Below are 23,637 nucleotides of genomic sequence, written 5' to 3'. Positions count from 1 at the left end.
TCACTCTATTTTACTTTACTTCTTTTTTTACAAATGAGTCTTGTTAACATGTATTAATTAAGAAACTAAAAAAAATATTATTTTGAAAATTATAGAGAAACATAAAAAAAATTATAGTATTGTAATTTTGTGTACTCAATAAAAAAAATTCTTCTATTAATCCAATATTATATTGTAATAGTGGCTTAATAATAAATGGATTAAGGCAAGCTAGATTTTCTAACCTTTTGTCGAGATCTTTGAGTCTTCAAGATATACTTGTTTAATTAGATATAGAACAAAACATGAGCCATGGCCCATTTTAACTAGTTGGACAAAATTGCAAGATATCAAAAATACTCATGGGCCTACTTAAAAATTGTAAGACTTTAAAAGTTAGTACTTAACATGGTATGACTGCATGAGATCTCCATGACCTAGTGATCAAGAATTCAATCCTTATTGTCCCAGTCTGATAACTAAAATAAATTTCAGCAATAGGTTTAAGCACTGAGGGGGGAATTATAAGAAAATTACCATTCTAGTTATAAACTTCAAGGTTTAAGCATTAATCCTTGACACTAGATGTTTCAACAAGATAGGATAACCCTGGTTTCAACCAAGGCTCTCTGTATAGTGAGGAGTCTCCTACAGAGAAGCTAGGACTGTAATTCAAGGAGGGCTGCCACATGCTTAAGCTAAAGGAAACAACAATGCTATAGCATTTTTTATTTTATATTTGACCATGAACCTGACACAAGACAACCAGACACAACAATTCCAGATAACTAACAAGATAACCAGATATATTCAAAGCCAAAATTTACTGGGTGTAACAAGTCAAACCAATGTATGGATAATTATATAATTATAATCCCTAAAGGCAATGGTCTAATCACAATTCACCACGAATCATCAACCTGGTATATGGGTGCTCTAAATGAACTGGATGTTACCAAGAGTCTCCTCCCATTTGCATCTAATGCCATCTCATGTCTGCAATATTTTGAGTCATTGAGGGGGTAACAAAACCTATGGAAGGCAAAAAAAAGGTCATGCTGTGAATTATTTCTTCAAACAAGTATAAAACCAAGGATAGGAGGAACCGGGATAAAAATGCTTTAGAAAGCAAGCCAAATACTCTAAATAAAATATTTACACTTATAATATTGGGACCCCACATCGACTAAAAAAAATATGGCCAATATAGTCATTATAAGACTCGGACAATCCTAACCTTCCAAACCAATTTTATATTATTGAGTTGTTAGACCCAAAGCCCAAATTGTAATTAGGATGTTATAATTCTGTATTAGGAAGTTATCTAGGATTAGGCATTTACATGTTGCATGATAGTTATATATAGGTTGTGTGACTAATTTGTAGAAGGCAATTAAGATGTTTGATTGGAATTTCTGGTATTTTGAAAGAGGAAATTCCTTGTTAGGGAGAAACCCTATCTTTGTTGAAGTTTGTACTAAAATCTGGCCTAAAAAAACCAGATTATTTCTATAATTTATTCATAAATAATGAAGTCTGTTTACTTCTTGAGTTTGATATGACAATCCTCTATTTCATGCATCAAATTTTCCTGCATTTGGCTAATAAAAACTATTTTGAGCTGCACAAAAGAAAAAAGAAACAGTGTACATCTAAGTGTAAGGTGTCAAACTAGAAATATACCTACTAGAGTCTCTCGACCACAGGATTTGACCTTGATTTTGCAAACTCCACTCAAAAATCTGACAACAAAGAATAAATTAATATAAATGTACAACCCATTTCACAAGTTGGAATAACATTAAATTTATAATACTTGCCTTCCCATCAGAGCCCAGGCTAAAAATGCTAGTCTCATCTGGTCCAAACAGAATTGAACTGATGGAAGAATCATGTGCAGGCCAGCCAGTGATTTGTAGACCAGCAGACATGTCTTCGACTAGTTAAGGATGACATGATTGTCAAATCATGTGGCCACTGCTAGAACATTCTAAATACATTTATCTTTAAAAGAAATGCACCATTTTATTTCACTGAATAACCGACCCCAATAATCAGAGAATAACCGGGTCCAATAATAAGGAACCTCTAGAGTATAGAAAGCACAAGAAATCCCAGCAAATTGGCAACTCCAGCAAGGGAAGATATAACTTAATAAATGCAACCAATTGTTGAAATTGTGGGGATTTAAGTGTGATGGATATTATTGATAAATAATTAGAAACTAAAGAATTAAGAGAAATTAGAAAGAAATCAAATAACAATAGAAATATGGAAATATGACAATCAAATCAAATTATATTGGAAATATGTTTAACAGCAACAAAATTACATTATATTTTACTTCACATATTAATCACTAAGTATATCAAACCAAGGAAACAATCAAATGAACAAAATTAAGGATACCAAACATGTGAATCATTCCATCAACGGCAGAAGCTGCCAAAATCTTTCCATTGTGATTAAAGCATAGAGAAGTAATTGCTGGTGGATCTTCTCCAAGAGGAAGGACTGTCTTTATGAAATCCAAAATTAAAAATAGCCATAAAACAACATAAACATAAAACATTTTATACAAAGAAGCACATACCATGGCTTTCCATGTCTTCATGTTCCACACAGTAAGTGAAGCAAAACCCAAGTTGTCAATATAGTTAGAACCAGCCCTACAAAGAAAGTAAGGTCCTCATATTCCTTGATAACGTAATATTAACAAAAAGTGAATAGTGAAGAACAGAAAGAATGTACATTGAAAGCATAATAAAAGGCAGGATACCCTGACTAATGATATTTAACCATAGTTCATCCTTATGTCCGAAATCAAAACAGCAAAACATACATATCATAATAAGACTAACATTTTATTAAAAGTTACAACAGAGGATCAAATCAATAAATTAAATTACTAGTTCAACAAAGAATTCAATATTTAGAAATTTAACAAATACCCTCCAGATGCTGCTGCAGACACAAAAATAGGTTCCACAGGAATGCACTTTATGTCCAATACACTGTAAAACCACAAGTAGGAGAGTTAAAAAGGCAATACACAGAAACCTGGAAAATATACAAGGTTTAAATATGTTTCTGCGAATATAGCCATTTTTGTTTTTAGTCCTTGCAATTATTTTATTTTTTATCCCAACAATATTCACCATCACTTGTTTTGGTCACTGCCATAAAAGTAGAGACTAAAAACAAAAACCTTTATATTTTATAGGGACCTAAAAGTAGGGACTAAAAACAAAAACTGCTATCTGTGTAGGAACCATAAACAAAAAATTGTTATATTTTGCAGGGACATAAAACTAAAACAGATATATTTGCAAAGATGTAAAACATGTTAACAGCAAGTTCACGACAGGGACCAAAAACAACGAACATTGCAAGTTATAAAAAAATTATAGGGACTAAAAACAAAAACTACTATATTTGCAGGGACCTTCAACATATTAGGCCAATATATAATTAGGAAATACCTTGGAAATGCTTCGGTTGTGTTGAGGTCACAGACAACTCTCTTTGCATCCACATTCCATGCCTTAATGCACCCATCGGATGTACCTATAAGAAGCTTTTTATCAAGAGGAACAACTTAATAATTTAATTCATAATGTCATCTCATAATCATTACAACTGAATAAACTCAATCACCATGATAAATCAATTCACATACCAAGCGGTCTGATTTACATTCCCAGTCAAGTGACAAAATTTCAGTGCCGCAATATATGGTTGCATTTCTAGACACTGGAGTTGATGTATCATATGTCCATATCCTTCATTAAAACATGCAGAGCAAACAATGGCAAAATTGCTTGAGAGATTTCATATAAAGGTTAAAAAGAAGCATTAATGATGCAAAACATATAAAGGGGAATTTGAAAAGAAAAATGTATTGGAGTGCATTAAGCTTTATTTCTTTTTTTTCTTTATTTAATTGTGTATCATTTTATGTTAACTTGATGCTTGCTCTAAATATATCTACACACAAGGGATCTAAATAGTGGCAAATGAGTACATGCTACAGCCAAGTAATTGAGACTAATAATTACATGAAAGCTATTCTATTTTGCCACTAAAGTGATACTTCACATCAACTCCCAAAAAGATACATGATAGTTCCATCCAGAGAAGCACTGGCAATATTGTTTCCAGATGCAGAGAAGCAACACCGACTGATTGGACCAGTGTGCCCCAAAAATGTCTCCTAGAAACCAGTAAAGAAAGAAATCTTTACATATAAGTTCATTGCAAGAAGCAAGTGCTACACAATATAATTGGGTGAAAAAACTGTCAAATCTCTTTGCTCTTGATGGCAAATCATGTTTATCACAATCTTCATGTTTGCATGAAAAAGAAAGCCATCTAGGCCTATAAACAATCAACTCGTGATGATTTCTGCTGAAACTTATAAGGTATTGGCCATCATCAGTGAATTTACAAAATGAATGGTCTGGGCACTCAACCTCACATACTGTGTAACTTGGTACCAAATTTTCATAGAATCGCCGAGCATGATGAACCTGCAAGAATTAAATTACAACTGCAAAAATTAAATTCAATTCAGGTTCCTTCAACAGAGGAACAAGACAACAAATTTACAATTTTCCCACTGAAGTTAGTTTGTCCATCTGATAAAGTGTCGGGATCCTTTGGCTCACAGAAGGGTCTATTCTTGGAAGAGTTGTGTAGTTGTCCTCCCCATCATTCACTCTAAATCTGATAGAGGCAAAGAAATCTCATTGCCAATAAGAAGCATTGCTTCTTTACAGTTATAAAAGAATAAGTATGTACAGCAGTTAGAAATTTGTGAATTTTATGTCTGCTGTCTTATTAAAAAAAAGAATAAGCGGTATAGCAAAAATGTAAGCGGTAGAGACAACAAAACACAAAGTTTCATAAATATATTTCCAAATAAATACAAGCCAATATAGTGACATTTGTCTCAGTAATGTTCACAATAACCAAAAGATTTCCTATGTCAACTAAGACTTTGTACATTGAATGCTTTGAACTTTAAGAAAATATGCTGCCCATTTCTGGCGAATCGTTGTAATTGTTTCGTTGTCTAACGTCGTTCCATCAAGAAACCACTACAAAATATGAAGAATACAAAGGGTGTATTTAATGAAGATGTAAAATGAATGAAAATACTACTAAAATAGTAATTTGAAGATGTTAAACCGAACATACCATGCTCCAATCATTCTTTAAACCCCCACCGACGATGTTCCACATCCAATGCATCACGTAGTAGCCACACTCATACCCTCCGCTTTGTACATGGCTCTACATTCAATATAAATAATAATTCGATCTAACAATTGTATTGAGGTTATCATTTGAAGATCAATACTGGAAAATAATGATTAATTGCATCACTAACCTTGACTTCAACCCACTTAGGAGTTGCTGGATTATTTGTACCATCTGCGGTTGTGTTTGCTGACTTCATTGCACTGCTTATAATAATAGCATGATCAACATCTATACGAAGATAACAAATGGTTGACACAAAATATTACACTACATGATATGAGGGACAATACAAAACTTTACTTGTTAATTGCAGTTTTGATATGAGTATCAGGCTTCTTACGTAATGAACAAAACCATGCAACAACATTGGTCGCAGGACACAGTACTACCAGTTGCCAATGGCCCCTACAAGAAACAAGTATTAGGTACGTAGAACTTCAACATTATTTATAACCATTTGAATTAATAGTACTTACTGATTTAAGTAAGCTCCTAGGTACACCTCTCGTTGCGATTCCTTGAGCCATGCTTGTAAGTAATGCTCACATTCAGCACGTCGATCCTTTGCATTGTGTATCGATTGTGGCTCAAGGAATCCATACACGGAAGCATGACCCAAAGTTGAGCTCCACTCATCCAAAAACCTGCTTTGATAAATTATACATAAAAATTGATACTGATGCATAGCATACAAAATACTACTTATCAATGAATCATATTAAATTTACTTACAACATCCATAACTGTAGTATAGATATGTTCAAACATTTGTATCCAGCTACTATTTCATTTACATCAGAGAATGTCAAGAAGAATGAAGCATCAACATTTGAAAGCCCAAATTTGCTGCCATCCCACTTCAACTCAACAAGTGTGTCGTACATGAAATATAGGCTCTTAATCAGTTGACGCAACGGATCATGGTCAAAATCATTCGTCCCCTTTTCATCTGTTTCAAGGAAGTTTCTTTGGACTAGTATCGGACTCCTAATTGTGTAATGAAAACAACAATTTACATAATTTCATAAACTAACATATATTCATGTAAACATGTCATGCATCAAATATAATAACACCAAATTTACCTCATGTGACACTTTTTTCACAAGATTTGTTGGCCATGCAATGAATGTTTGAAGAGCCTGCTTGACATATTGAATCTCTGATGTCGGGAAGGGCACTTCGGCGTCACCTTCTATAACTCTGTCAACACTCACCCTCACAACATCATCAGCATAAGTGACATTGTGAATGGCTGATCCACCCTCACATATTTTCCCCAAGGCCACCAACACTGTAGTATGTTGTCGTTGCACGTATAACCCCATAGTGGGTTTTAAGCTCACATTTTTGTCGCCTGATGGGTCAACATCAGCAGTTTCTACATTACTTCCTTTAGTGCTAAGACGTGCAGCCAATGCCTGTAAATCCACCTCAATAAGGGGAGAGTATTGTGATCCCATCTGACTCAATTGAATGAAGATCTGACTGGACAACTCCTTCTTAAATTCCTCCAGACTCCTCTTGTGTTGTTCTTCATATTCATTCCTTACTTGTTCCTTTATGTTTCCAATAATGTCAGCCCACTGTTGTTGCATTAGTGTTGCTGAGGAACTACTCGACGTACGTGTTGCCCTACCATAAAATTGAGTAAGGGTCATACCAGATCCCGCTGCACGAACTCGACCTGGATGTTCCGGTTTGCCAATGGCCGTATTCAAGATGTCATCCCGACCAGGGGGAACAAAACTACCCTGTGTCGTCTGCTCTTCTAACGAGTCCTAAAACAAGCACAACATATTGAAAGAGTTAATGAGGTAGTAATTATAAAGCAAACAAAAATTAGTTCCAAATTGATTATAATCATGCTGCAACTCACAATTCTATCCGAAATTGCTTTTGCTGCCTTCGATGTCATCTGGCCATATCGTTTGGTTCTAGCCATTTTCCACTTCACGTGCCTTTTAATGGGAGATGGCGGCTCCTCCAGATCAGACAATGGATTCTGAGTCAAAAGTGTCTGCTGTTGTCTTTGCTTTGTTTTCTCATCTAACATTTTTTTCTCAAGCAAGTCATAACCCCCACGAGACAGTACGTGGGGGCAGTCATTGTATTTTTTACTCTCCTTTGCCTTTTTCCGAATTTCCTGTCATTGACAATATATTATTTGCATTTATTTAATTGTTAAAAATGTACATTTCTAAAGAAATTTAAACTAAATTGAACAAACATGTTACCTGCCAATCCGGGGTCTTGCGACTTGCAACAAATTCGTCCCAAGTTTGTTTATCCATACCATATTTTGCTGAAGGATTTTCTTCCTGTCCGGCTTGTGTGTCAGCATAGACAAATTTAGTGGTTAGCGAAGACTTCACTTGCCTCCATCTAGTGCCCACCGTGGACATTACTTTTTTCTTGCCTTTTCAGCTTCTGGGATATCAAATTTAGCCTGCATTACATATTCATCATGTCAATTTTAGTGCATGTAAACATTTTTTTTGAAAATAAACTCAATGTTTGAATACATCAAACTGTTAATGTGACTTACCAAAATGTCCCCCCATACCATGTCCTTAAGAGTTTCTGGCACATTTTTCCAATTGCTGTGGACAATGGGGATCTTTTCTCGAGCTACAACCCCTAAAAAACTGTGGAACTTTTGCTTCTCTAGGCCTGATGCTCTTCCAGTTGCAGGATCCACATTAACTATTGGTCTAGGCTGATCTAAACTTCTTAAAGTCAGCCTTCTAAGACGTGTGCTTTGTCGTGTCTTCTTAGGTTGTGGCTCCGAATTACCATCTGACTGCGGAGGGGACCTTGGCGGTGTCACCATGACGCTGTCCAAATGAAACAAATTTAGATTAATTTGGTAGGATTAAAAATAGCATGTATGCGGCACAAAATAAATATGAACGTTACATATAAGTCAATAACAAATAAAATAATATTGTAACATTACATTGATACAAGGCGGTTAAGGAGCAATGTTCTCCCATAAACCTTCAGCATGATCATGACGAATCGCATGTACGTCATCCACCTCTGCTTGTTCACATATTGAAGGCATTTTTGTGCAAAAATGAGGAGTCTCACAAATGTCAAGGGATGCATCATGAATTTGTTCCCTAACACCAATTGGCCTTCCTTGTAGAACCACTGATAATGTACGATTATTTGGATCTTGGATGTAAAACACTTGTCTAGCTTGTTCTGCCATTATGAATGGTTCCTCCTTGTAACCTACCTTGTTAAGGTCTACTAAAGTGAATCCCATTTCATCTCTATGAACACCGGTATTTCCATTTAAATACTGGCACTCTAAATTGATTATAATCAAGCTCCCAGATTTCTTCAATAACTCCGAAATAAGGCATTGAGGCTTCAATTGGGTTGTTATCAGATGCTCTAGAAAAGTGCTCAGAATGAGCCTCCACAAGCACCCCACTATTCTGCACACTACTTTTATCATCTTGTGACTTTGTATAGAACGAATAATTGTTTATGTCATACCCCTGCCAAGTAGGGACATTTAGATTCGGACCAATAGCCAACAATCTTAATGTTTTGGAAGCATTGTCATCAGTCATTATTGTTTCTTTAAACCAGTTCATGAAAGTTCTATTATGCTCTTGTAACAATTTCATCATGTTCAATTTTGGGTTAATAGATGTCAGATATTGTTTGTGAGTTTGTATGTATGGAACGACCTCCTGTGTGTTATTCAAGATATACAAATGCGCCTGTGACACATCTTGTTGACTCATGGTAACAACATTGAAGCCTCGTGTCCCTTGACCTCCTCGTGTCCGGTCATGACGAATTTTCGGTACCCCCACAGCTTCAACTGTTTCCATGTACTGTGAACAAAACTCAATAGCTTCTTCAGCAACATACCTTTCTACAATGGAAGCTTCTGGTCGGTATTGATTTTTGGTATATCCCTTCAACACTTTCATGTAGCGTTCAATTGGATACATCCACCGCAAAAAAACCGGACCACACAACCGAATTTCCCTCACAAGATGAACAATGAGGTGAACCATGATGTCAAAAAATGATGGTGGGAAATACATCTCTAACTGACAAATGACAATGGCAGCCTCATTCTCCAAGTCATCCAATTGATGAGGATTAATGACTTTACTACATATGGCATTAAAAAGAAAGCACAAACGGGTTATGGCAACTCTAACTTTGTCAGGCAAGATGCCGCGAATCGCAACAGGCAATAATTGTTGCATTAAGACATGGCAATCATGAGACTTCAAGCCAACCAACTTAAGATCATTGAGGGCGACAAGGCTCTTGATATTTGAAGAGTATCCTTGTGGAACTTTGACATTCCGCAGACATTGACAAAAACTTTTCTTCTCTGCTGTTGACAGTGTGTGGCATGCTGGGGGTAAATATGTTCGTCGACCTTGTGATATGGGATGCAACTGCTCTCGTATTCCCATGTCAACCAAGTCTTGACGACATTTCAAACAATCCTTTGTCTTCCCTTTAATGTTAAGAAGAGTACCAATTAAACTATCACATACATTTTTCTCCACATGCATAACATCTAGACAATGACGCACATATAGATCAGACCAGTATGGAAGATCAAAGAATATTGAGCGTTTCTTCCACATGTTGTTGGGAGATGATGTCTTCTTCTGGGACTTGCCAAACACGGTTACAATGTCCTTTACACGATCATGAACTTGGTTTCCAGTTAATGCTTTTGGGGGGCCTTCATTCTCCTGACTTCCATTAAAAGCTTTTTTCAATCGTCGATAAGGGTGAAAAGCTTTTAGAAATCTTCGGTGTCTGGTATATACTGTCTTCTTTCCATGCTTGAGTTGGATGAAGCTTGTGTTTTTCTCACAGATAGGACATGCATGATGCCCTTTCACACTGTATCCACTTAAATTTCCATATGCTGGAAAATCATTAATAGTACAAAACACCATTGTGCGTAACCTGAACGTCTGCTGCACATTTGCATCCCACACATCTACCCCTTCTTCCCACAATTGTTTCAAGTCTTCGATTAATGGCGTAAGATACACATCAATATCATTCCCTGGCTGCCTTGGACCCGCGATCATCATACACAGGATAATGTATTTACGCAAAATGCACAACCATGGGGGAAGGTTGTAAATCATCAGTAAAACAGGCCAGGAACTGTGGTTGCTACTTAAGCTACCATAAGGATTCATTCCATCAGAAGCAAGAGCAAGCCTTAGGTTCCTTGGCTCATCCCCAAACTCTGGATACAAACGATCAATTGTCTTCCACTGTGGCGAATCGGCAGGATGTCGCAGTAATCCATCAGATTTTCGGTCATCCGAATGCCATGAAAGGTTTTTTGCATCATGTGCATTAGCAAACAATCGCTTAAACCTTGGTATTATTGGAAGATACCAGCACACCTTGGCAGGACGACAATTTTTGGTTCCTGCATCATCAGTTAATTCATCATGTTGCACTTTGTATCGTGATACCCCACACGTGGGGCATTGCCGTAGTTCTGCATACTCATTTCTATACAATATGCAATCATTAGGGCATGCATGGATCTTCTTGTACTCCATTCCCACTGGACACAAAATCTTTTTGGCCTCGTAGTGATTTTTTGGCAAAGTGTTTTGTTCAGGAAGCATGTTCTTCAATAAGACCAGCAATTCAGTGAAGCTTTTATCACTCCACCCAAATCTTGCCTTCAAGTTTACCAAAGCTAACACAGCTGACAACCGCGTGAAAGATGTGCACCCCTGATACAATGGCGTGTTGGAATCACGTTCTATTGTATCATACAGAGGTGCATGCGCTTGCTCAAAAGTCTCTTGTCCAAGATCACGGATCATTTCCTCTATACGCTCTCCGCTGTCTTCGTGAACCGCCTGAGACTGAGAAACAATTGGAATGTCTGCCGATTCCCCATGCCATATCCATTTTGTGTAATTTGGAATGATGCCGTAACATATCAGATGTGATCGGATTTCATCAACTGACTGTCGTCTACCATTAAGACATTTAACACATGGGCAAAAATAATTGCCCCTCAAACTTTCAGCATTAAGTTGCGTAAACTGTAGAAATTGTTCCACCCCGTTCTCATACTCATCACTGATGCGTTTTGCTTTCATCCAACTTCGATCCATGTTTCGTCTTTGCTATTCATGACAATGAATAAGTTATCTGTGATGCATGCTAAACTCACTTTTTTGCATTGAAGGTGTGGCCCTACCCCATTCAGGAAGACATTTTTTATAGTTGAATCAAACGTACAAGTAAAATCTCTTTCGAGTGATTTGATGAAATTTCGGCAGCATTTCGCATTGGTCTTCAAGTACACAAGATGAAAGCGATGAATGTGTGAACAATCACCGCGATCAAATATGCACCCGAAGAACAATGTCAAATGCAGTATACCGAAATTTCTTCAAATCATTCAAAAGATAATTTACCTCTACGTATGATTCAACTATAAAAATATGTCATCCCAAACTGTCCAAACGGACAATTCAAGAATCAATACATCGATTAATTCAAACTATCCGTATTAATCGATGTATCGAATCTCGAACGGGGAACTAAGGTTCACTCATAATGCAACTAACTAGTAACATGAAACAATATCGATATTTGAACAACGACATGTTACAATCATACCACTTTTTAAAAATAGAGACATACCTCGAAAGATGCTCAGTGTCAATGACAACGAGTGCGAGGATGCAGTTACAGGGAAAACACTAACACAAATGTTGTAATGACGACATATAATCTATACCATCAATGGGGGAAACTATCAGCTAGATCAATCATACTCAAATAACAATGCATCATGTTTGAGGTTTATAAAATAGTACAACCAGTAAAGAGGTTTATTTTAAGTTAAATAAGGATAATTTAAATATTTAGTCAAATGGAAACAAATTAAGTTTTGCCTAACATCTTAACTTGACCAGAACAGGGAAAAGCATACTCATGTATTCTTTAACATGTTGAGGGCAACAAGCTTCTTTCACATGATAATAATACCATTCCAGAGTTTCTATGTGCCCACTAATTTAATTACATTGAATTAGAGCTTGAATTACACAAAAATATTACTTCAATCAGTACAACATCCATTAACCAAGGCCCGATTTTGTAGGTGTATAACAATGTCAATTATGTACAAAAGTCAAGTAATTAAATTCCCTGTACGTAAGGGCATTCATGAGTGACATGAGGCTCATTTGTGTTGTTATTGTCTTTGAAAATTATTATATCTTTTGTTCATTTGTTTTCCATTATTTATGATTGCTCCATTTTTGGCTGCCTAGCTGGCTAGCTTTTAGATCAACGGAAACAATGGGTTGATTCTAAAGGGTAGAGGCCTAGTTGACTAAAGACAAGAGCAATTAGAAAATAGCATTTTTTTTGGGGCTCAAAATAGAGGCTTGAGGAGTTGATGTTTTGACCTATAAAGTATGTCAATATCAAGAATCTTCCCTAGCAAAGTTAAATTGGTGTTTGCATCACAAAATTGTATTCAGAAATGATATTTCCATCGTGAAAAATTTTATTTTTTGGAGTAGATTTAATAGAAAGACTTTTAGCTGACGATGGCATGATCCAGGGGAGTTTATTTTTTGCATTAATAGATTTAATGCAGTATGTGTTCTGCACTTCTTCTAGGATTTTCCTTCTTTTTTTTTTTTGCCCTTCTATGTCTTTGGTAATGACTTTCTGGTTTTACTTTTCTCCATTTCATTAACTATTTTCTAGTTCTTCTTCTTGGCCAAGGTAAATTTCAATCTTCATTTTCATTCTTCTTTATGGATGCCAAAACATTGTTTTGCAGATTCAAGGTATGTCCTTCTTTCTTTCCTTTTCTTATTTGTTATCCTGTTACTTATCACTTGATGAAAAGGCTAAAAGTAACTGACTCATTTCTAAACAATATGCAAGCAAGGTCAACAATATAACTATTCACAAATAGAGCAATTTTCTTATAGGTGCATTTGAGGTTTGTGATCGGTCAATGCCTACTTATAGAGAAATTTTTTTATTGTTTTTTGTGTGTAGTTTTTATTTATTTATTTATGTTGAGTACGAGATAGGTCATCTTACAATTACAAAATTATCAAGAATTTTAAATATAAGCATTGAGCTGGCCAACTTGATCCACAACAAGTGCATGGGGCTTACCAACTGGTATGGCCTAATACCAGAGCTTTTCCCCAATGTTAAGTATGTTCAAGGGATCATGACCGGGTCGATAGTGATTTCCAAAGGAACAAAGTACCTACCTACCTACCTAATCACATTAATGTATGTACCGTTCCAAGACAGGTCTATTCTTAGCTGCTGGCAACAAATTTTGGATTTACTAGCCCTTGTTTCATCCAACTCACTGCACCTGGACATAGCATGTTATTTTTTTCCTTCATTTTTACATGCAACCGGTTATACAAATTATGCTTGTGTCCCTTTCTTTGAAACTTTGGTAGCATTCTCTTTTTTTTCTTTTCAACTTAAGAGTTTTATCTTATCACAATAAAATCATGTTTTTTCCTACTAAATAAATTTGATACATAAATAAAAAAAATTTAAAATTTTCTTTTGTAAATCCTTTTTAAGAGACTTCAAAATAAAGATCCAAGGAAAAGAATGACTGCAGCACAAGCATTAGGTGAGTTTCTCATCTATTATTTGAGGGTATTGGTTTTTCTTCTATTCTATTCCTTACAGCCTACAGGTAAGGACTCTATGAAAAGACAGCTAGTGATGCCATGACTCCCATAACTGATATATTTTCTATTGATATTAATGTAAAGCTTGATAGGTATGGACTCTATTTGTGACTCAAAAAAATTACAAGTTCAAACTAGCTTTTCTATCTTATACAGCATTTTGTCATCCAATTGAATGCTTATTATTAAGCAGGGATTTGATGAATCCAATATTGGAGAAAGGGCATAGCAGAGTTCCTGTCTATTATGAGCAGCCTACAAATATTATTGGACTTGTTCTGGTATGTAATTATGCATACAGTCACTTATTTTTCTTTATTCCTTCAGTATTGAACAGTCATTTTCTGCTATGTGAAAACTTATAAAAACCACAAACAGTATGAGACTATTTTCTTTAAGCTTCAACCTGTTAACTTTCTTTCCATCAAGATGATTTGCAGAAGTTAATTATTTTTGTCTGTTCGACCAAAACTATGTTGCTAGGTTTTGATAAACCCTAAGGCATCATTTTTCACAAATTAAGAAAATTTTAAAGCAGCTTAAATTGAAATTTAGCCTTGACATGTGACATAACCATTATTTGAGAGTCAGACTAAGATTTGAATTTATATTTCCTTTTCCTTTGCTCTACATATCATATGTTTTTCTCCACGCCATCTATTTCTGTGATTGTACATTACATTTGATTTAGATTTAAGCATGCACTCTTATTACTTTCAGGTTAAGAATTTATTGACAATTGACCCAGAAGAAGAAATACCCGTGAAAAATGTGACCATCCAAAGAATTCCAAGGTATTTTTTTTATGTTTTGCAATTTTTATGGATGATATAATATAACCACCGAATTAATGAGTATTATATTATCATACATTTATATCTAAATTATTACATATATTAACAGGGTTCCAGAAACGTTGCCACTTTATGATATTTTGAATGAGTTCCAGAAAGGCCATAGCCACATGGCTGTTGTTGTCAGACATTGTGAGAAGACAGGGCAACAATCTTCCAACAATAATGCCGATGGTAAGCATATGCTGAAAGCGAAATACTAACTTGGAACATTTTCTGACACATTCTTTAAACATAGTATCATGTTAAACTAGTATTTATGTTTGAATTTTTCTACAACATAAATATTGAATCATTTTTACATGACTGATATTGTATTGAATGAATATCAATTAATGCCATTAAATTCACATCATACTAAATGCTCTCCGTGTCTCTAATACCTGTCAAATGGATTCAGTGAGAGATGTAAAGGTAGATATTGATGGTGGTGAGAGAACTGGAACGTAAAATTGTTCAACTTGAACTAGACAATAAGGAATTGGGAGATTTACTTAAAGAAATCAGGGAAGCTCTGAGGGAGGAGCAAACGGCTGCATTGGATAGAATTGAAGCAGAATATAGGGAGCAGTTGGCAGGGCTGAGAAGAGATGCTGAAAGCAAGGAGCAAAAGTTGGCTGAACAATGGGCTGCAAAACACTTGCGACTTACTAAGTTTGTAGAACAAGTAGGGTGCAGATCAAGGCTCACTGAACCAAATGGAAGATAGAGTGACATCAATCATTCACAAATTGGGAAAATCTACTTTGCTTTTACTTATTATTATGTCTTGAATTTATATGATATGAACTTTATAGTCATAGTAGTTTTGTTCCTGATGGGCTAATTTTATGGTGAATTTTGTCACCATCAGACACACTTTTGTTTAAGGGCTCATATCTCTCAGAAAATCTCCCATGACAGCACTAGACTCAACAGTAAGAAATGGAGGCTCTATTTTCTCTTAAAGCCAAGTCAATATTGACAATGATCAAACACAAATCCATAAATTTGTTCTAGTTCTGAAAATTGATCTCATTCAAAGTTATATTAAAAAAGTATGCATAATAGTTAGTGGAAAAACAATAAAATTGTTTTAATATGCACAGTGAGATATGTCCATCACATAAATTTACAAACATCCTACGATAAAAAAAAATCCTAAATTATTTTTTCTATTTTTGGCCAAAAATTAAAATGAAGAAAAAATATAAGATTTGATATTATCTGAATTTTGAATGTTCTTATAATTAATATTAAGAATAAAATCCTAAATTATTTTTTCTATTTTTGGCCAAAAATTAAAATCAAGTATTATTGATGAATTAAAATACCATAAAACTTATTTTCATAATTAATATTAATAATATAACATTTAATCTAATAATTAAATTATATCAGTCGATATAATTGTAACAAATTACTCAGAATCATACTCACTAACACAGTTATTCGGATCTACCAAGCAAGTGCCCAATTAACCAAACCTAGAAACCACCCACAAGTTTGAAGCTTTTATTTCTTAAAATTAAATGACAGCTCACTTGAATTGGTACAGATATTTTTCAAGAATAGGATTTATGAGCCTCTTGTAAACGCTTTCTATGACCAGTCTGAATTTCTTTCAAAGGAATGAATCTCATGAACCTATCACTATACATTCCATATATTGTTCTTGTAGGCTGTGGTGAACGAAGATTCTACTGGGGATGTAATTGCTTTAAAACATCAAATTCGACTTTTGAAGGTGGTATCAGTTATTTCTTGTAGTATAAGTTTTATGTGAGTTGCTAATTTAACTAAAATGATAAATTTTTGGGCCAGGGACAAGTTTTGAGGCTCTAGAGGTGCTAATTTAACATCATATATTGTTACTTATAAGTCTACACTGACCAACAAAGAACAAGAAATAAGAAAAATTATAGATAGGAAGCTTATAATATTTTTTTTCCTGAACCTCATATTTTTGAATTTTTTATTTATTTTCTAATAAAATTTTATTTTGCGTTGAGTCCCTAATAAAACAACACTTTTATTCTTGATCTTTAATACTTTAATTAGCGAATTTTGTTTTAGTTATGACTAATAACTAATAAAAAATAATTATTAGAGAACAAATACAAAATTTATTAAGTAATGAGGAACTACAAATAAGTGTTAAGAACAAAAAAAATTATTCTTATTAAGAACTTAACACAAAACAAATATTTATTACAAAACAAACATAAAAATCGAATATTTATTAAGGATGTATACTATATTTAAGGTTTTTTTTTTTTAGTAAAACCCTATTACCCGTCATCTTCTCAATAATACAAATGCCATTTACTATTCTGTTATAACACTATTGAGGACAATACTGTGGGCTGACATTCAGAGAAGGATTTACTGAATTTGCCATGTAAATACTTCATACATCCAAAAATTTCCCATAACTGTGTGCAAGTTGGTGCTATTTTGTTTCATAAGACCACAACTAATGATTGATATTTTAAGGTTTAGTTGTACTTTTGGTTCTTTTGCAATTTTCAAGTTTAATAGTTTTTCTATTTTTAAAATTAAGAAAATTCAAAAATATTCAAAATGCAAAAAAATATTCAAAAATGTTATAAGATACAACTATATTCAAAGCTAGACTTGAATTCAGAAAATAGTAGAGCACTGAGTGGGGAGCTTTCTCAAATGGTCTCCCTTTAACCAAGATGGTAATTTTCTTTCTTGGCCAAAGAAAGATGGTAATTTCCCAAGAGAACTATTATATAAATAAGCATCATTTTGTTATTTGATATTGCAAATATAAAACTCACTCTTTCAACAGTAATTTTTAAAATAATTATTCAAAATATATTTTATTTAAAAGCATACTCCTTGTGGACCAGATTTTTAAGATGATGCAGAGTTATGATCATATTATTGTCAAACAAGAGCAATGTGTTTTATTGTATCTGCTAAAAAAATGCATATAATACCCACCCTATAATTAATTTTCATTTTGTGTTTTGTTTCCATTGGGTTGTTTCACTTTAGGTTGAATCCAATTTAAGTGAAAGAAAAACAGTTTTAGAGGTTTGTGAGACAATTGTAAAGCGAGGTGGGAGCTTAGCTGGTGCAGGAATAGTGGGGATTGTACAAAAAATGGAAGAGGATCAGATACGTCCAACATTATTTTTTTTCCTCATAAACATAGTATTGAAATTTGTATTTTATATAAAATACTCAAGTCTCTTGTTGCTAGATCTTTAAATAATTTTAGTGGATTGGTACAGTAATCAGTGTAATTTATATAACTGTTTTTTATAGTAACGTAATTTATATAAAAAATTACAATTTTTATACAAAAGAAAGAAATAAGAAGAGAAGAGAAAAATGTGTAATAAAATAAATGTTGTGATAGAGAAAAATAAAAATATGTGAAAAAAATTGTAAAAATGTAGTATTAGTAACATTACTTATAATGCAACTAAGGTTCACTCATAATGCAACTAGCTAGTAACATGAAACAATACCGATATTTTAACAACGACATATTACAATCATACCACTTTTTAAAAATAGAGACATACCTCGAAAGATGCTCAGTGTGAATGACAACGAGTGCGGGGATGCAGTTACAGGGAAAACACTAACACAAATGTCGTGATGACGACATATAATCTGTACCATGAATGGGGGAAACTATCAGCTGGATCAATCATACTCAAATAACAATTCATCATGTTTAAGGTTTATAAAATAGTACAACCAGTAAAGAGGTTTATTTTAACTGAAATAAGGATAATTTAAATATTTTGTCAAATGGAAACAAATTAAGTTTTGGCTAGTGTTGTGTGCTAGTGTTGTGTGGTAAAAATTAACTTTTTTTTATCAGCAAAAATAAGTATTTATATTAATAAAGTACCAGATGTACTCAAAAGTACAGATAGAGGGGTCAGATTTTTGGTTCCATGGCAGACTTAATGTAGTGTAACATAGAACCAATTTCTGGGTACATAACATATAATAAACTCTAGTAACAGTCTAACATTACACCCTGAGCTACCTACTAAAACCACTTGTGATGTTACTAGACCAGTGGTTGTAATGGGTAACAAAATCCTTCTCTAAGTTTCGAAGCCACGTCCATAACAAAAAAACTGCATCGTCCAGCAGTTTGGTAGCGTCAAATGTATCATTAGCAAAGATGATTTTGTTCCTATGCCGCCAACTTGATTTCGTGCCCAACTTGCTTTTTTCTTAGTGTGGGTTCCAAGTTCCCATTTATTATTAGAATGGAATTTGTGGTTCTTTCATTTCAAAGTTCAAGTGGGATGTTATATTCTTAATTATTTTCAAAGTTTAAGCTACCCTTATATGCAACAAATTCTTAATTACTTGATCATAAATGCTCTAATAAAGACAAATCATACTGGATGTTGAAGTGTCAAAATATAACCTCCTAAATCAAGAGAATTCTTGTTATATGATTACCATTGATTATCTTTGGACTTTTGAGATTTTATTTTCATTCTTAAGCTGTTAGGCAGTGCAATCAAAATAACAACATTCTGATAAATACCTGTGTTTTCGTCCACTTAAAAACAAAAATAACTAAGATACTTGCTAGGAAAATGAAAGTGTGGTAGCATCATAATTTATCAAAACTATCTTCAAATCTAGCAAAGAAAATATTGATGAATAGGAGCTTATGCTTACCAATGACCTGGAGCAGTCTTTGTGTTGGTGTCTTGTCTACATACCCAGTATTTTAATGAAGCTTCACAACCTACATTTAAAAGAAAAATATATTAGGTTCAAAATAATCGTGTCAAAACTACAAACCAGATCAGGACATGGCAAATACATTTATATATACATATAGTTGAACATTTTGACAACATTAAGTGATATGACAAACAATCATGAGTTTCAGCAGGTTCTTAGTTGAACCATGAGTTTTTTGACAATATTTTCCTTGTACTAAGGATTATTTTGATTAGGCTATATTTTTATTTTGCAAACACAAGTTACATCAAGGACAGGTAATGAGAAGTGAGTTGTAATTGACATTTTCCCAATCAAGAGCGTGCCTTAATTCATTTAGAGTTCTCTTATCAGGTTGCGTGAATATGAAGTTGATGTTGATCGTTCTAAAAGACGTGGACCTGAGGTTGAAAGAATTTATTTTGTGATTCTAGAGATGGCACGTAAGTCTTGCTTGCCCTGTGCACAAAGAGGCATATGCTGTATTGTTCATGTGTTTAACTATTTAAGCTAACATATTTCTTAACATGTTGAAATTTTATTTAAAGAGTAAATGAATGTGAATGTATAATTATCGATGTGTACTAGTGGCACTAATGGTCAATATGACTCAATTGATTCATGAGACTATCAAAATGCCTAATTTCTAATGGTGGTTAACTGTGTCATAACTGGATCGTGTGGATGCTGTGTGAGACATTTTCAGCAGGTGTTTATCATTTTCATTACTTTTAAGTTACCTCAGATGCTGAATTACATGAACCACATTGTACTGAAGTTTGTGAATGTTGTTTTCCACTACAATTGTTCATAACTAAACTATGAAAGGGATAATGATAATAATTCTGACTTCTGATGACTGCAGCTGTGACATACATAGATTCTAGTGCTGTTCAGGCTTTGAAAGACTTGTATCAGGAGTACAAATTACGGGACATTCAGGTAGAATAAGATTGTGAAGTTTCAACTACCGTTAGAATTCTTGAAATAATCGCTACAGGTTTACAATGTCCCCACCAACCAACTTGAGCTTATTCTTCTTGCAGATTGCAATATCCAATCCAAGTCCAGAAGTTCTGCTTACCTTGTCTAGATCGGGTCTGGTGGAGTTGATAGGCAAAGAATGGTACTTTGTGAGAGTACATGATGCTGTTCAAGTTTGCTTGCAACATGTTCAAAGCTTGAAAGGAGCATCTAACAGTCCACAAGCACCATTCTCTTCAGTAGAGAACAAACCAAGTTTGTTTGCACGATTATCAAAAGAGAGAGTGGAGAAGCTTTCAATTACCGACTTGGAGTCTGGTAATGGTAGGCCTCCACTCCCCGAGGAGAGAGATTCCAAATTGGAGCCATTGTTGTCTAAAGATCATTGAAGTCTACTTTGTATCATAAGGTAAAAAGTGTATTTAGCCATTCTTTCAGAAAAAATAAAATGAATAGGTTAAAGTTAAACCGGGTGTAATCAAGCCAACGTTAAAAAATAGCTTGTGTAATATTTGATTGGCCGGTTGTTGTAAAATTAAATGAATTTTTAAGAATGGTTTTATTATGTAAATCTCCTGTCAGCTGTGTATCCCTAATACGAAAATCTTGTTAAGTTTTAAGTTCATTTCAGAGCTAGTTACGGGATTGATTTGCAGTTCTTAGAATAAATTATTGAAAGGTTTCTGAATTGGTAGGGGCAGGGAAGGACATAGAAAGTGCTTATTGGGAATTGGTTGTGAAGGACATACAGGATACTTGCAAACTTCTGGAGCCAATTTACAATGAAACAGATGGGGAAGATGGACATGTATCTCTTGCAGTTTCCCCAAAGCTAGCAAATGACACCAAGGGGACAATTGAGGCAGCAAAATGGCTTCATAATATGGTTGGAAGTCCGTGTGTTTACATGAAAATTCCTGCCACTGATGAATCCATCTCTTCCATGAAGGAGGTCATTTCTCTGGGGATAAGTGTAAATGCCACTGTAAGTTTGTTATGTGCATTCTGATGTCACAAATTTTGATCCTTATTGGCTGTAACAGCAATAGGCTCATAGTTTGCGTATTTGAACAACTCATATTCTACCTCCCTAAATATGAAGCAGTGATTGATGCTTACTTGGATGGCCTTGAGTCTTGTGGCATGACTGATCTCTCTAAGGTTTCAAGTGCAGCAGCATTCTACATCAGTAGAATGGATGTTACACTTGACAAGAAACTTGAGCAAATTGGTACTACTGAGGCTCTTGATCTCAAAGGAAAGGTAATGTGAAGCATTTTGCCTTTAAAACCTTTCTCCTTTTAGTTTTCTTAACCAATGCCCTAAGGGAACTACTTAACATTTGCCTAAAATATTATATCAATTCTTATAGGGTGCGGTTGCTCAAGCAGTCTTAGCATACCAACTTTACCAGAAAAAAATTTCTGGTCCAAGATGGGAACGCTTGGAGAATAGAGGTGCCAAGAAGCAGAGGTTGATGTGGGCTTCAACAAATGTGAAAAATCCATCTTACCCTGACACGTTTTATGTTAATTCTGTTATTGGACGAGATACAGTAAGTTATATCGGTTTCCTTATTTTTTTACCTTGACTGGATGGCCATGTGGGCTAATATGGATTAATGTTGGTGTGAAAAAGCTTAAAGTTCAGATCATTCATTAATAGGTTGCTGAAATAACCTTGCGTTTATTTGGTGCCTCTATAGATTTCAACCTTTTTAGTACAAGCTCTTCAAGCATTCATGGACCATCGTATTCTTTCAAGAACGCTTGATGCAAAAGTATCAGAGGCTCAAGACATTTACAATGCAATTGAGAAGTTGGGGATTGATTGGAGTTCTGTTGGATCAGAACTGGAACATGAGGTGCTGGATTCTTTCACAAAAAGCTTTGACAATGTGCTTGAATGCATGCAAAAGAAGGCTATGAACATATATTCATTTCAAAAGCACGTTTAAAAGACTATGAACATATATTTATTTTATTTTAACGGTAAATATTAATTAATAATTTATTAATTTTTATTAGGAGGAAATCAAACTTCAAACCTTTCTCAAACACGTTTAAAAGACTATGAACATATATTCATTTCAAAAGCACAAATGGTATCTGTTAATGCACTGAAATTTCTAATGTAGTTGCTGAATTTTCTTATGTGTATTTATTTTTTATGCTTTATGCAGTGTAAAAGTGTGTGTTCAGTAAGTGTGTTGACTAGTACTTGTTGGACTGTGTTTTAAGCTTTCTATTTATGATGGGTAGATGGGCTATTAAGCTTGTTAGATAGAAGTAACTACTGTTCTATTTTGTGAGAATATATGTATTAGACACAAAGCATTTTAGCTGCTGTATGAATGAATTAGACTTGCACTTGTTCTCTTTTGAGTGCATTTTTCTGATTTCTGGGTTTGTGAATCTCTTGTGCCAACAATTGGTATCTAGAGTTGATTTGATCATGAGGGACTGTGAGAGAACCTTGAGTGTAGAGAGAAATTGGAAATCAAAAATAGAGTTTGAGAGAACCCAATCCTTTTTTAGAATACCCAACTTTTTAAATGGCTTCCAACAATGTTCCATTACTAGCACCTCCTGTATTCACAGGAAAGAACGACGAAATGTGGGTTGTGAAGATGAGAAGGCAGTTGAAAGCTTTTGATCTTTGGAAAGTAATGGAAACAACTGAACCACCAGCTTTGGAAGAGAATCCAACTGTTGCTCAGATCAGATTTCACAGTAAGCAAGTTGCCAAAAGAGCAAAGGCTCTTACCATCTTGCACTCAGTTGTGGATGATGATGTTTTTATGAGAATTTCCAACTTGGATACAGCAAGGGAGATTTGGGAGAAACTTCAAGAGGAGTTCTTTGGAAATGAGAGGACCAAGAAAATGTAGGTTCTCAACCTTAAGAGGGAGTTTGAAGCCTTAAAGATGAATGAGGCTAAAAACATAAAAGATTTCATGACCAGACTGATGAAGGTTGTGAATCAAATCAAGTTGTTAGCGGAGAAATTTCTATACAGTAGGATAGTTGAGAAAGTCTTCGTTCTCTTAGCCGAAAGATTTGAACCTAATGTCTAATGAAAAAGCTAGTAAGTTTGAACAA

General features: G+C 34.5%; 4 protein-coding genes and 1 long non-coding RNA gene across 5 annotated transcripts; 3 read left to right on the top strand and 2 right to left on the bottom strand.

Annotated features, from left to right (window-relative positions):
• Positions 1-764: 764 nt before the first annotated feature.
• On the bottom strand, positions 765-4,197 carry LOC100790564 (WD repeat-containing protein). The gene is made up of 9 exons (NM_001370643.1): positions 4,098-4,197; positions 3,659-3,761; positions 3,462-3,556; positions 2,931-2,993; positions 2,573-2,648; positions 2,389-2,497; positions 1,800-1,912; positions 1,663-1,721; positions 765-1,011 (listed from the first exon to the last, which is right to left on the bottom strand). Coding segments are annotated over exons 1-9 (750 nt in total). The 5' UTR covers positions 4,100-4,197; the 3' UTR covers positions 765-881.
• Positions 4,198-5,589: 1,392 nt separating this feature from the next.
• LOC121174536 (uncharacterized) lies at positions 5,590-6,111 on the bottom strand. Its single transcript, XR_005890672.1, has 3 exons — positions 5,977-6,111; positions 5,721-5,888; positions 5,590-5,649 (listed from the first exon to the last, which is right to left on the bottom strand). It is a non-coding gene; the product is annotated as an uncharacterized lncRNA (long non-coding RNA).
• Positions 6,112-13,879: 7,768 nt separating this feature from the next.
• On the top strand, positions 13,880-15,646 carry LOC121174535 (DUF21 domain-containing protein At4g33700). Its single transcript, XM_041013886.1, has 5 exons — positions 13,880-14,071; positions 14,173-14,260; positions 14,700-14,773; positions 14,883-15,007; positions 15,234-15,646. The coding sequence occupies exons 1-5, from the start codon at positions 14,019-14,021 to the stop codon at positions 15,281-15,283; spliced, it is 390 nt and encodes a 129-aa protein (XP_040869820.1). The 5' UTR covers positions 13,880-14,018; the 3' UTR covers positions 15,284-15,646.
• Positions 15,647-19,855: 4,209 nt separating this feature from the next.
• LOC100791615 (sulfate transporter 4.1, chloroplastic) lies at positions 19,856-21,152 on the top strand. The gene is made up of 3 exons (XM_003522139.5): positions 19,856-19,995; positions 20,418-20,494; positions 20,599-21,152. Exons 1-3 carry the CDS (start codon positions 19,989-19,991, stop codon positions 20,923-20,925), a joined length of 411 nt encoding a protein of 136 aa, XP_003522187.1. The 5' UTR covers positions 19,856-19,988; the 3' UTR covers positions 20,926-21,152.
• A 491-nt stretch (positions 21,153-21,643) lies between these two features.
• LOC100792138 (transaldolase) lies at positions 21,644-22,493 on the top strand. The gene is made up of 3 exons (XM_006577489.4): positions 21,644-21,799; positions 21,909-22,091; positions 22,242-22,493. Exons 1-3 carry the CDS (start codon positions 21,680-21,682, stop codon positions 22,491-22,493), a joined length of 555 nt encoding a protein of 184 aa, XP_006577552.3. The 5' UTR covers positions 21,644-21,679.
• Positions 22,494-23,637: the final 1,144 nt, after the last annotated feature.

This window comes from Glycine max, chromosome 3, assembly GCF_000004515.6.
Source record: "Glycine max cultivar Williams 82 chromosome 3, Glycine_max_v4.0, whole genome shotgun sequence".
Classification (NCBI taxonomy): domain Eukaryota; kingdom Viridiplantae; phylum Streptophyta; class Magnoliopsida; order Fabales; family Fabaceae; genus Glycine; species Glycine max.
The sequence above is the reverse complement of the archived record's forward strand: the minus strand, read 5'-3'. Positions and strand labels throughout refer to the sequence as shown.

Excerpts from the sequence above, each read along its gene's own strand:
- LOC100791615 (XM_003522139.5), top strand. Across the intron at positions 20,495-20,598 it reads ACAAATTACGGGACATTCAG|ATTGCAATATCCAATCCAAG; the intron begins GTAGAATAAGAT and ends TTCTTCTTGCAG.
- LOC100790564 (NM_001370643.1), bottom strand. Across the intron at positions 2,994-3,461 it reads ACAACCGAAGCATTTCCAAG|TGTATTGGACATAAAGTGCA; the intron begins GTATTTCCTAAT and ends GTGGTTTTACAG. Across the intron at positions 2,649-2,930 it reads TCTGCAGCAGCATCTGGAGG|GGCTGGTTCTAACTATATTG; the intron begins GTATTTGTTAAA and ends CTTTCTTTGTAG.
- LOC100792138 (XM_006577489.4), top strand. The coding sequence starts at position 21,680 with ATGACTGATCTCTCTAAGGTTTCAAGTGCAGCAGCATTCTACATCAGT. Across the intron at positions 21,800-21,908 it reads CTCTTGATCTCAAAGGAAAG|GGTGCGGTTGCTCAAGCAGT; the intron begins GTAATGTGAAGC and ends CAATTCTTATAG. Across the intron at positions 22,092-22,241 it reads CTGTTATTGGACGAGATACA|ATTTCAACCTTTTTAGTACA; the intron begins GTAAGTTATATC and ends GTGCCTCTATAG.
- LOC121174535 (XM_041013886.1), top strand. The coding sequence starts at position 14,019 with ATGACTCCCATAACTGATATATTTTCTATTGATATTAATGTAAAGCTT. Across the intron at positions 14,261-14,699 it reads ATATTATTGGACTTGTTCTG|GTTAAGAATTTATTGACAAT; the intron begins GTATGTAATTAT and ends TATTACTTTCAG. Across the intron at positions 15,008-15,233 it reads TTCCAACAATAATGCCGATG|TGAGAGATGTAAAGGTAGAT; the intron begins GTAAGCATATGC and ends AAATGGATTCAG.